The following is a 13,868-nucleotide window of genomic DNA, read 5'->3' as shown; positions in this document are numbered from 1 at the left end:
GGGATGTTGTTTTGAGCTAGCTCCTATATTTCCCTCAAATGCCAGATAGCCTCCTCCATGACACACACACTGTGTTCCCTCATCACTTAAGAAATGACCTCTAATTAGTGTTTGTTTTTGGAGCTTCAGCTGCCAAAAACAATTTGCCACTTTTTTCTCAACCTGCGCCAAAGTGTTGACTTGAATAGAGCCAGTGACAGAATGGGAATAGCCCTGAGAGGAGGAATCGAATTCCATGAGAAATCCCTGTTATGATCACCAAGTAACCATGTGACCTGGAGGGTTACCCTGGCGCAGTAAAGGCTGAACAGATATCAACAAACACTGGGATTGGACTGTAGATCGACATCGCTCCTGACCTCAAATAACCTGAGATATTTTCCCTCCATATGAGAGTAGCCTAAATAAGAGAGAGAGGCAACCCTTAAACATTAAAACACAACTTTGAGGGGAGGCTGTGACATGGCACCAAAAACACACACACAAACACACACACACACACACACACCCTTAATGTAGAGTTCACAAAGGGGTGAGGCTCATGTGAGTAGCAATGATTCAGATGACAGGCAGTCCTCAAGCACTCATCAAGCAGTCATCAGGCAGTTCTAAAATGGCTGAATGAACCCCCCTCTCTATGCCCCAGGGAGAGACTGACAGAGTGTGTGAGTGAAGCCATGCTGAGCCCCATCTCAGTGCACAGCCAGGCCTGTGGCACACTGTGGAGTGGTGCAGGTTTCTGGGTTTCCCATGTTTACCACAGCACCCATAACTTGGCATCAGAGGAGGAAGTGAGTGAGTGTGGGGTAGAGTAGAGGGCTCTCAGAGGGGGAAAAAGTGTGTCTCTAAACACGGACAGCTCGCCTTGGGCTGGTCCAGTTCTGCTTGTTCTGCTGATTTCCCTTTGACCTTTCTTTCTCCTATGGACCTCTGACCTTCACCTCTGACCCATACCCAGGGAAAACCTAAATAAATCACTGCAATAAAATGTGGGACAGAAGCTGAGCATTCAGAATTAAATACATGATTGGTATTGAATGACCCATTAAAGTCATATTTTGTGCATGACCACATTGGCCATTTCACATCCTCACATGACCTCCAACCTGTGTCACAGATGGAGAGAGATTAACCTTTAGGCACGCAATACAGGGGGAGTGATATAGGACATTCTATAGAGACAGAGGTCAGCTCAGCCTTAATAGTAAGGACAGGAATATTGTTTAGGTCCAGCAATACCCAGCATATCAAAGTTCTGGAGGAAACCTGAGTTTACAATATGGATAGATCTACAAAGAAACAGAGCCAGAGTGACTGGGCCACAGGAGGCTGCTGAGGGGAGGATGGCTCATAATAACGGCCGGAACAGGGTAAATAGAATGGCATCAAACACCTGGAAACCATTCCACCTATTCCACTCCAGACATTACCACCAGTCCTTCCTTCTCCATTAAGGTGCCACCAACCTCCTGTGGACTGGGCTGAATGAAGCAGGAAGTCTGGTTTAGGATACAGATGGTTACAGAGTGACTGGGCTGAATGAAGCAGGAAGTCTGGTTTAGGATACAGATGGTTACAGAGTGACTGGGCTGAATAAAGCTGGAAGTCTGGTTTAGGATACAGATGGTTACAGAGTGACTGGGCTGAATGAAGCAGGAAGTCTGGTTTAGGATACAGATGGTTACAGAGTGACTGGGCTGAGCACAGCAGGTCTAGTTAAGGACACAGAGGGAGATTGACTGGGCTGAGCTGGGCAGGTCTGGTTAAGGACACAGAGGGAGAGTGACTGGGCTGAGCTGGGCAGGTCTGGTTAAGGACACAGAGGGAGAGTGACTGGGCTGAGCTGGGCAGGTCTGGTTAAGGACACAGAGGGAGAGTGACTGGGCTGAGCTGGGCAGGTCTGGTTAAGGATACAGAGGGAGAGTGACTGGGCTGAGCTGGGCAGGTCTGGTTAAGGATACAGAGGGAGAGTGACTGGGCTGAGCTGGGCAGGTCTGGTTAAGGATACAGAGGGAGAGTGACTGGGCTGAGCTGGGCAGGTCTGGTTAAGGATACAGAGGGAGAGTGACTGGGCTGAGCTGGGCAGGTCTGGTTAAGGATACAGAGGGAGAGTGACTGGGCTGAGCTGGGCAGGTCTGGTTAAGGATACAGAGGGAGAGTGACTGGGCTGAGCTGGGCAGGTCTGGTTAAGGATACAGAGGGAGAACGACTGGGTGGGGAGAGCAGAAACAGGTCTAGTTGAGATGGGGAGCAACAGCTACCAGGCAACTGAGATTGATGGATGGAATGCCTGTGTGGTAGCAACCTTTGAGGAGAAGAAAGGCAGTGTCCAGCGTCCCTCGCCCAAACAGAGCTGTGAGCAGGAAAACCCAGATTTAGAGCTACTGTAGGTAAATACTGCAGGGAGGGTGGGAGGGGGCAGTTGGAGGAGTATCTATCAGTAACCTCACTGGATTCCCATTCTCAGCCTCTTTGGTCATACAGTGCTGCTTCACTCTATCCTGCACAACCCAGCTCAACCTCTATGACTGTGTAGAGGAGACATAACACAGAACAATACGAGCCTGATTCAAAGATCAACCGCTGACTGACTCTTTTAATCTATAGAACCTGCAGGAAATGACACGTGTAAAAGTATGTCAACATACACAGCACATGCCATATCTGATATTATTATGGGATTCATCTCTGATACAGTATGTTATTTGAGTAAGACAAGAAATAAATGCAGAAAAATATAACTATGTTTATTGTTTATTTAGCTACTTCATTACCTATTCTCTGGCAATACTGCCATTCTGAGTTTGTGAAACCCTGTTCTGGACTACAGAGTTCCTGCTTTCTGCTTTGAAGCAGTGCAGTTTCACGCTCTCTCTCTCCTTTGTAAAATGCTTTTTGATTGCGCAATAATTCAACATGTAATTGCGGTAAAACACTGTATTGAAAGCAACCAGGGTTGTTACTGTTGAAGATAAAGGGGTCCCAGTTTTCTGGTCTGAATTGTGTTTATTATTGAACAAAGGACACTCACGTCGGCCATTCAAGGTGGGTGCATAGGCCTATACGTTAAATGTACTGTTAGATATCAACTATCAGTACTATTAGGCTATACTTAAGAGTTAGCGATCTAGTTAACCACTTACTCAGGTGGTGAATTAGCCCCAAATGAATTATGTGATATGTGATATTTACGCCCAAAAAAGGTGTAGACAAATGCATCTCTATTGAACGAAAAAAACGGAAAATTCTGGAACCCTATTTTATATTAACATAATAACAACAATTGCATAGTTGTCGAACTTCAAATTCATGACAATGACTGGTTTAGGTTGCAAGTTAAAGTCATCCAAAAGTAATCAGCTTACGTTATTCATTTTGAGTAAGCAGTAACTAATCCTTCTCTGACCCTGCTGGACTCCCCACACCATTGGGATTCCTTAACATGATATATTAGGAGACCTGTGCCATACACTTCTGACAGTAGCATACGAGAAATGTGAAGAGAATGAGCACAGAATGAGCATGGAAAATGGTCACTTATATCATTTCACTGTTGGAGTTGAGGTTGACTGATTTGTGTCAATTCTCATTTACCAGTTTTATTTTGCATTAACCATGTCAGAATCTATTACAAATCTTTAAAGTAAGTATACAGTGTTTCCATATTTCTATGAAATGTTACCTATAATTAATTACAATATAAATGAAATAGTTTTCCTTCCATCTTTTTTTTATTAAAGCCCCCATTGCCGTCTTTTAAATTGTTTTTTAAAATCATCACTCTATGTCTAATAAATCACTGTATGTGTTTATTTCATGAAAATAACTTCAAATATATATTTTAGCATTTATTTCCCGAGCCGCCTTTTGCCATTGAAATGCTCAGTATGATCGAGTGGGCGTGTTGATTAAAAAAACGTGTATATATTTACATACACAGCCCTAATTGGCGGATAGAATCATCTAGACTCGAGTCTACCCCGCTTACCCCTTCAAAGTAGATCAGATTGTGATGTTATTATCTGGGCCAAAAACTCCATCCCACTGAAATAGGCTGAAATGCCAGGAATTCTTTTCAAACACTTCTCACACAAAAATGGCATTATCATAATTTTCACAATTTCAGAGTATTATTTCATTCTCATAGTGTCGAAATAGAACAAATGCAATGTCCATTTTAGTATGTTAAAAAGCAGCTTTTCTGTGTTGGAATGGTGTGGGCGTACCCCAACAACAGAATGGTGTGGGCGTACCCCAACAACAGAATGGTGTGGGCGTACCCCAACAACAGAATGGTGTGGGCGTACCCCAACAACAGAATGGTGTGGGCGTACCCCAACAACAGAATGGTGTGGGCGTACCCCAACAACAGAATGGTGTGGGCGTACCCCAACAACAGAATGGTGTGGGCGTACCCCAACAACAGAATGGTGTGGGCGTACCCCAACAACAGAATGGTGTGGGCGTACCCCAACAACAGAATGGTGTGGGCGTACTCCAACAACAGAATGGTGTGGGCGTACCCCAACAACAGAATGGTGTGGGCGTACCTCAACAACAGAATGGTGTGGGCGTACCCCAACAACAGAATGGTTTGGGCGTACCCCAACAACAGAATGGTGTGGGCGTACCCCAACAACAGAATGGTTTGGGCGTACCCCAACAACAGAATGGTTTGGGCGTACCCCAACAACAGAATGGTTTGGGCGTATCCCAACAACAGAATGGTTTGGGCGTACCCCAACAACAGAATGGTTTGGGCGTACCCCAACAACAGAATGGTGTGGGCGTACCCCAACAACAGAATGGTGTGGGCGTACCCCAACAACAGAATGGTTTGGGCGTACCCCAACAACAGAATGGTTTGGGCGTACCCCAACAATAGAATGGTGTGGGCGTACCCCAACAACAGAATGGTGTGGGCGTACCCCAACAACAGAATGGTGTGGGCGTACCCCAACAACAGAATGGTGTGGGCGTACCCCAACAACAGAATGGTGTGGGCGTACCCCAACAACAGAATGGTGTGGGCGTACCTCAACAACAGAATGGTGTGGGCGTACCCCAACAACAGAATGGTGTGGGCGTACCCCAACAACAGAATGGTGTGGGCGTACCCCAACAACAGAATGGTGTGGGCGTACCCCAACAACAGAATGGTGTGGGCGTACCCCAACAACAGAATGGTGTGGGCGTACCCCAACAACAGAATGGTGTGGGCGTACCCCAACAACAGAATGGTGTGGGCGTACCGGAACAACAGTCATTGAAAATATTAATGCGAGTAGACCACTGATTGGCCAGTTCAGCCATGATTATGAGGAAATAGCAAGCATTTTTTTAAACGGTCTGTTGGATATGCAAGTTTGAGATGGGATTTTTGAAGTGTTTTTTCCCCCTCCAATTCATGCTTTGGACACAAATATGAGTATAGGACAAGTCAACAACCTTATTTGGGTATGGGTAAGTTAACAGAATATGACATTTTAAAAGTGAGATTTTCACTGGACATTTACTTTAAATGAACTCTCAGAACGTAGGATGGAAATGTAATTACTGTAAAATATTAGCTACACAAAACCAGCCCGGTAGACTGAGGCTTAACAGACTTACCTGAAACTCACAAAGCCTTATGTATCCTTTTTTTTCATCATGTTCTACAACAGCTTTAACAACATTGTTCTTTTAAGAAAGGCAATCTTTAATCATTAGGCAGAAAATGACAGTATTTGGAAGCAAACTGCATCACGGCAAGGTTCTCGGTCTAGGCCTCAGTTTCGCCGTGGTGCTGAAGTCACAACCACTCAGATATTGAAAAGCGTTGTTGTTGTCATTGACCAGCGGCCATTGCAACATGCTAAAGAGAAAATTCTGCATGTCCATTGAGTGCACAGTCCACACACACCTTTGGTCTGCCAAAAGTTACGCTGCCTTAGGTTGCCCTCTGTAGCCCCAGCCAGACAAACCCACACAACTGGACACAAGCCTGGGTAAATGCAGCTTACAGTACCTGTACAATACTAGACACAGGCCTGGGTAAATGCAGCTTACAGTACCTGTACAATACTAGACACAGGCCTGGGTAAATGCAGCTTACAGTACCTGTACAATACTAGACACAGGCCTGGGTAAATGCAGCTTACAGTACCTGTACAATACTAGACACAGGCCTGGGTAAATGCAGCTTACAGTACCTGTACAATACTAGACACAAGCCTGGGTAAATGCAGCTTACAGTACCTGTACAATACTAGACACAGGCCTGGGTAAATGCAGCTTACAGTACCTGTACAATACTAGACACAGGCCTGGGTAAATGCAGCTTACAGTACCTGTACAATACTAGACACAGGCCTGGGTAAATGCAGCTTACAGTACCTGTACAATACTAGACACAGGCCTGGGTAAATGCAGCTTACAGTACCTGTACAATACTAGACTCAGGCCTGGGTAAATGCAGCTTACAGTACCTGTACAATACTAGACACAGGCCTGGGTAAATGCAGCTTACAGTACCTGTACAATACTAGACACAGGCCTGGGTAAATGCAGCTTACAGTACCTGTACAATACTAGACACAAGCCTGGGTAAATGCAGCTTACAGTACCTGTACAATACTAGACACAGGCCTGGGTAAATGCAGCTTACAGTACCTGTACAATACTAGACACAGGCCTGGGTAAATGCAGCTTACAGTACCTGTACAATACTAGACACAAGCCTGGGTAAATGCAGCTTACAGTACCTGTACAATACTAGACACAGGCCTGGGTAAATGCAGCTTACAGTACCTGTACAATACTAGACACAAGCCTGGGTAAATGCAGCTTACAGTACCTGTACAATACTAGACACAGGCCTGGGTAAATGCAGCTTACAGTACCTGTACAATACTAGACACAGGCCTGGGTAAATGCAGCTTACAGTACCTGTACAATACTAGACACAGGCCTGGGTAAATGCAGCTTACAGTACCTGTACAATACTAGACACAGGCCTGGGTAAATGCAGCTTACAGTACCTGTACAATACTAGACACAGGCCTGGGTAAATGCAGCTTACAGTACCTGTACAATACTAGACACAGGCCTGGGTAAATGCAGCTTACAGTACCTGTACAATACTAGACACAGGCCTGGGTAAATGCAGCTTACAGTACCTGTACAATACTAGACACAGGCCTGGGTAAATGCAGCTTACAGTACCTGTACAATACTAGACACAGGCTTGGGTAAATGCAGCTTACAGTACCTGTACAATACTAGACACAGGCCTGGGTAAATGCAGCTTACAGTACCTGTACAATACTAGACACAGGGGTAAATGCAGCTTACAGTACCTGTACAATACTAACACAGGCCTGGGTAAATGCAGCTTACAGTACCTGTACAATACTAGACACAAGCCTGGGTAAATGCAGCTTACAGTACCTGTACAATACTAGACACAGGCCTGGGTAAATGCAGCTTACAGTACCTGTACAATACTAGACACAAGCCTGGGTAAATGCAGCTTACAGTACCTGTACAATACTAGACACAGGCCTGGGTAAATGCAGCTTACAGTACCTGTACAATACTAGACACAGGCCTGGGTAAATGCAGCTTACAGTACCTGTACAATACTAGACACAGGCCTGGGTAAATGCAGCTTACAGTACCTGTACAATACTAGACACAGGCCTGGGTAAATGCAGCTTACAGTACCTGTACAATACTAGACACAGGCCTGGGTAAATGCAGCTTACAGTACCTGTACAATACTAGACACAGGCCTGGGTAAATGCAGCTTACAGTACCTGTACAATACTAGACACAAGCCTGGGTAAATGCAGCTTACAGTACCTGTACAATACTAGACACAGGCCTGGGTAAATGCAGCTTACAGTACCTGTACAATACTAGACACAGGCCTGGGTAAATGCAGCTTACAGTACCTGTACAATACTAGACATAGGCCTGGGTAAATGCAGCTTACAGTACCTGTACAATACTAGACACAGGCCTGGGTAAATGCAGCTTACAGTACCTGTACAATACTAGACACAGGCCTGGGTAAATGCAGCTTACAGTACCTGTACAATACTAGACACAGGCCTGGGTAAATGCAGCTTACAGTACCTGTACAATACTAGACACAAGCCTGGGTAAATGCAGCTTACAGTACCTGTACAATACTAGACACAGGCCTGGGTAAATGCAGCTTACAGTACCTGTACAATACTAGACACAGGCCTGGGTAAATGCAGCTTACAGTACCTGTACAATACTAGACACAGGCCTGGGTAAATGCAGCTTACAGTACCTGTACAATACTACACACAGGCCTGGGTAAATGCAGCTTACAGTACCTGTACAATACTAGACACAGGCCTGGGTAAATGCAGCTTACAGTACCTGTACAATACTAGACACAGGCCTGGGTAAATGCAGCTTACAGTACCTGTACAATACTAGACACAGGCCTGGGTAAATGCAGCTTACAGTACCTGTACAATACTAGACACAGGCCTGGGTAAATGCAGCTTACAGTACCTGTACAATACTAGACACAGGCCTGGGTAAATGCAGCTTACAGTACCTGTACAATACTAGACACAGGCCTGGGTAAATGCAGCTTACAGTACCTGTACAATACTAGACACAGGCCTGGGTAAATGCAGCTTACAGTACCTGTACAATACTAGACACAGGCCTGGGTAAATGCAGCTTACAGTACCTGTACAATACTAGACACAGGCCTGGGTAAATGCAGCTTACAGTACCTGTACAATACTAGACACAGGCCTGGGTAAATGCAGCTTACAGTACCTGTACAATACTAGACACAGGCCTGGGTAAATGCAGCTTACAGTACCTGTACAATACTAGACACAGGCCTGGGTAAATGCAGCTTACAGTACCTGTACAATACTAGACACAGGCCTGGGTAAATGCAGCTTACAGTACCTGTACAATACTAGACACAGGCCTGGGTAAATGCAGCTTACAGTACCTGTACAATACTAGACACAGGCCTGATTGAACACTAGTTTGATTCTCTGGACCAAATATTCAGATGACACCGAATGAATAATCCAGTATTGTACTGTAATTACAACTGGAGAATAAATGCAGGGTCATTCTGATGTTGTTTTGAACAATTTACAGTGCAGAAAAATATAGCTTATTATGACAAAACCCCTTTTTGTCATTTACAAATATGCTGTAGTTCTGTAATGAAGGGCTGGTGGGAGAAAAAGCTTAGCAACTTCACATTTCACTACAATATTTCCAAAACAAAATCTGTTTGAAAACACCATGACAGGGTCAACTGAAATTACAGTCATTAGTTGTATTTTTCTTAAACAAAAACATTGTGTAAATGTATAGGAAATGTGTGGGCATAAGTGAATGTGAATATAGCTCTAACCCTCTTGACCACGATGCCCCACAGCCAACACTTCAAGGATGACCTCTGCTGTATTTACATAAATGTAGCTTTCATAGTGACTGAATCAGTGTCTTCGTTTAGTTTTACCACTGCAGTTTATTTTGGGGTCCTGTTCGCATTCGTAGTCTGCCTTAATTGTGGGGTTGGGGTGTAAGTCAACCTAAAATAACCCTGGGCCCCACACGGATCAACACAGAAAGGGACACCCCTCATCACAGAAAGGGATACCCCCTAATCACGACTAATGAAAAGCTGGGCAAATAATAACAGTGCTCTCTCAAACCAACAGGTAATATAGTTAGAAGTGCCACTCCAAGGCCATAACGTTCATAGACTGATGATCTGTCATACTGTGAACTGTGAATCAATCTGAATGATAATATACACTGTGTATACAAAACATAATGCTCTTTCCGTGACATAGACTGACCAGGTGAATCCAGGTAAAAGCTATGGTCCCTTATTGATGTCACATGAGGCAGTTTCAAAAAATGCATCACTTCCTGATTGGATTTTTATCTGGGTTTCGCCTGTAACATCAGTTCTGTTGCACTCACAGACAATATCTCTGCCGTTTTGGAAACGTCAGAGTGTTTTCTATCCAAAGCTGTCAATTATATGCATAGTCGAGCATCTATTCGTGACAAAATATCTTGTTTAAAACGGGAACGTTTTTTTATACCAAAATTAAAATACTGCCCCCTAGTCGTAAAAGGTTAAATCAACTTCAAACAGCGTTGGTAAAGGGCAGGAGACAGGTTAAAGAATACTTGTTAAGCCTTGAGACAATTGAGACATTAATTGTGTATGTGTACCATTCAGAGGGCGAATGGACAAGACAAAAATTGTAAGTGCCTTTGAACAGGGTATGGTAGTAGGTGCCAGGCGAACAAGTTTGTGTCAAGAACTGAAACATTGCTGGGTTTCACACGGTCAACAGTTTCCTGTGTGTATCAAGAATGATCCACCACCCAAAGGATGTTAGTTAGAAACTTCCTTCAAACTGCCCTTTAAAATGAGGCAGGGTGATTTTTTTTAATGAGCATGGCCTTATTTCTATTACAGCATATTGGATGACTGTCATTCATATTCCATTCACCCAGCTCAATGTAACATCACTAGGTTTAGGCTACAACATGATACTCACATTTTCCCTACACCCATCATGAGGTTGCTACAACCTAGGCTATGAATGAAAGTTTACAACGTAGGTGCACAGATCGAGAGAAAAATAGTAAACACGGTGACAGAAAGTGACATATTCAATACCGCCTTGCACACTCTTGCCTGGATCTAGCTGATCTAGGGTGCAATCATTAGTCCACTCCAAACAGTTGCAAAGGAGAGATTCTATTGGACAAATTCAGGTATGTTTATTCCTGTTTCGTTTTGCATTCATTTAAGAAATGTTTTTCAACAGAATCGCCGTAATGAATCACTGATCACCTGGCCACAAACACAGTTACATTTCATAGCAGCCACATACGAACAGCATGATCACTTTGCTCATTGTATAATTCCTTCTAACATCTATGCGCTCTCCTCCTCTCACCTTTTCCCTTCGCTTGTGGACTTCATTGCAAAACACAACAGCTGTCCGAGACCAGGCAAAAAAAAAACATTCCAAGCCAAACCTTCATACCATAATCGCTAACTGCTACACACAGCCGACATTGTTGTGTCACCATATTAGCTAACATCATAGTCAACATAGCTACTAGAACTGATGCATTAGTAAACCCGCTAAAATCATGCAGTACAGAGTACAGCAAACACTTTAGCAGTTACAACGGTGGGCCCGGTAGCAATAAATTAATAAAACCCCAAGCTTACCTTGACTTGGAAGACTTCCAGTGTTGGATAGCTATAGCCAGCTAGCAAACATAGCATCCCTCTCTGTTTGAGCTGTGTGTTTGAGTAGGCTAAACTAGCTAGCTGCATTTGCTAGCTAAGTATGTGAAAGTGAAAAAAATACAATGAAATATAGATGGCTCACTCTTTCTTGCTTTTCCTTTATTTTTCAAGAAATTATTTGCTCAAAACTGTTCAACTATTGAGAACCATGAGCCTCCTAAGTTTTGTATTGACGTCAATGTACCCAGAGAAGGACAGAAACTAGCTGTCTTATGGCTAAATCATGTTGCTACCCCAGAGAGTGCTGCTGAGACCTTCGTTGTAAAACAGTGTTTTAATAAATTATTTGGTGACGTGGATAAATTTTGTATAGTTTTATCTAAAAAGGATAACTTTTTTAATGTTTAACTTTTTACATTTTTATGAAATTCACTGAGGCAGATGGTCCACCACTTCCTCCCCTGATGAGCCTCCACTGGCATGCAGAGACATAAAAATGGTATGCACAGGTTTATCTGACTGGGGAAGTAGATAAATGGTCTCATTGCCAAAATCCCAAAAGTATCCCTTTAACTTTGTGCAGGAGAGAGGCAACCATGATATTTTATTTTTGATAATTGAGTGGAGATATTGATTCATTTCAGTTTGACATTTAATTTGTACCTTTAAAAAAAACAGTCAACTGTGTATGTTGCTGGTTATTATTACAGTTTAATAACTGTTTTATGCATTAAAAATATTATGTTAAGGTTCAAACCATACAGTATGTAGAGCAGCAGTAGTAACAACCTGACATACTAGGAAAATCATAGAGTAGCAGAAAAAGAGTACACAATGTTTGTTGAATTGAATATGTCCCCATTAACAGTCACACTGGTATTCAGTGCAGTATGTATGAATGGCCATGGCCCCAAGACTAATTGGACTGTACCAGAGTAAGTGCCCCTATGCAAGGTCCCTCTTAGACTTGTAAATGTGCCTATTTGTAAGTTAATAAGATGTGTCTGTATAATCTTCTCAAAAGTCACTATAAATTAGCATTTAAAACCTGTTTTTTTATTTTATTTTTTTATCAGGGGGCATGCCCCTGGAACCCAGAAGCAAAATGTGTCCCCACCAATGTCAGAGTAGCTCCTACGCCCCTGATTGTGAGTGTGTTGTGAGTGACTGACCTGTTTACCGGCCACCTCCTTTACAGGGCAGTGGGAGAAGAAAGTCAACTCCAGTGTAGCCTCAAGAGTGTAAACTAGTATAAGGCTCCATGCCTTACCACAGTTTATCTGATACTGTGCAGATAGACTTAACACATGCCAGCCAGACAATGTGGGGATGTGGTTAGAGGAGGGGCAAAGCTGAAATATGCCAATGAGCCATGTCTGAGAAATGCAAAGTAATAAAGTTTCCACTGAGATGGAATTGTTTCTTTTGATTTTGATGATTTGGGCCTAGGGGTCTATGTGCAATTTCTTCCCTATTAGGACTGATATTGTACAGAAATATGTCGCCAAAATGGGCATCAAAACAACCACTCACCCACTCTGAATCCAGGACCTGTGAGAGTATCCGCTGACTGTCCGTTCTCGCCTATCAGTGTGGTATTGTTGCCCTGCTCACAGGTGTCCTGGCACTGGCCTTTCAAACAAATTCTCTTGCAGATGAGAGGGGCGATGACCACTTTGAAGCGCTCCCGGGTGGATGCGCGCTCTGCGCACCAGGCCAGCCTCTGGACACCCAGCCAGATGACGAGCAGATGGGAAATGATCAGAGAAGGCATCCTGGCATCCTTCACTGCCGTGCACGAAGAGATGAGGGCATTCACGGTGGCAAAATGCAATGCTCCTAAAGACTGTTTAGCCCTGGCCAAACCACCAATGGAGTCGGTATTCCTTTCAATCGAACCCTGAAAACAGCCGACTAACTTCCGTAGATAATCCAAAATGTTGATTATAAAGGTGCCTCATACAACGACAAAAGTATGGAGAAAACTCCAGTGGTGTACTTCTTCCTTCCTTTCCTTCCAAAACAGCTCATTTCAGTCACCCTGCATATAACAATTATTCATTCAGAACAGTAAAATATATGCCTTTTTGTTGCTAAAATACAGGACGCCGTTAACAACCCAAAAGTTACCGAGATAACTTTCCCCTTTTCCTACCCGCTTTCTCGCTCTCTTTTCTCCCTGATGTTGCTTGGATGGTTGGCGTGTGCGTATCTGGGTTTGGGAAAGAAGGGGAGGAGAGAGGGAGAGGGAGCCAATCATCTCCAGAGAGGGCTGGCAGCAGGCCAGGCATGTTGGTCATTTCTCTAACGCCCCCTATCCTCCCATCCAGCGAAAGATAACCGCACAACTGTACGTGTCGCTCTAGAAAACACCTCCTTATCAAAAAAGTCTGAACTGCCAACAGTGCGTAGCAGCTCCTCATTCACAAAAATCTAGTTTACAGTTACAGTTGCGGGAGGAAAAGAGGTGCCTGTTGAGAAAACTGTTTCCCCCCAAAAACATGAATAATTAGTCCTCATAATTTAGGCCTATCTCATATCTGGACAAATGAAAAATGGATGACCAATATTGGTACATACA

The 13,868-nt window shown here is 43.7% G+C and overlaps 2 protein-coding genes across 7 annotated transcripts in view; one reads left to right on the top strand and one right to left on the bottom strand.

The window, feature by feature from the left end:
• The window catches only part of LOC118384832 (latent-transforming growth factor beta-binding protein 3-like), a 59,146-nt gene extending 45,648 nt beyond the window's left edge, over positions 1–13,498 (bottom strand). For all 4 annotated transcript variants that reach the window (XM_052520976.1, XM_052520978.1, XM_052520979.1 and 1 more), the window contains exon 1: positions 12,821–13,498. In XM_052520976.1, coding sequence (XP_052376936.1) covers positions 12,821–13,061 — 241 coding nt within the window. In that variant the 5' untranslated portion in view covers positions 13,062–13,498. The remainder of the gene's footprint in view (positions 1–12,820) is intronic.
• The window catches only part of LOC127930735 (uncharacterized), a 212,792-nt gene that overhangs the window by 123,845 nt on the left and 75,079 nt on the right, over positions 1–13,868 (top strand). The gene's annotated exons all lie outside the window — the stretch shown is intronic.

The sequence above is a fragment of the Oncorhynchus keta genome, chromosome 6 (assembly GCF_023373465.1).
Source record: "Oncorhynchus keta strain PuntledgeMale-10-30-2019 chromosome 6, Oket_V2, whole genome shotgun sequence".
Classification (NCBI taxonomy): Eukaryota; Metazoa; Chordata; class Actinopteri; order Salmoniformes; family Salmonidae; genus Oncorhynchus; species Oncorhynchus keta.
The sequence above is the reverse complement of the archived record's forward strand: the minus strand, read 5'-3'. Positions and strand labels throughout refer to the sequence as shown.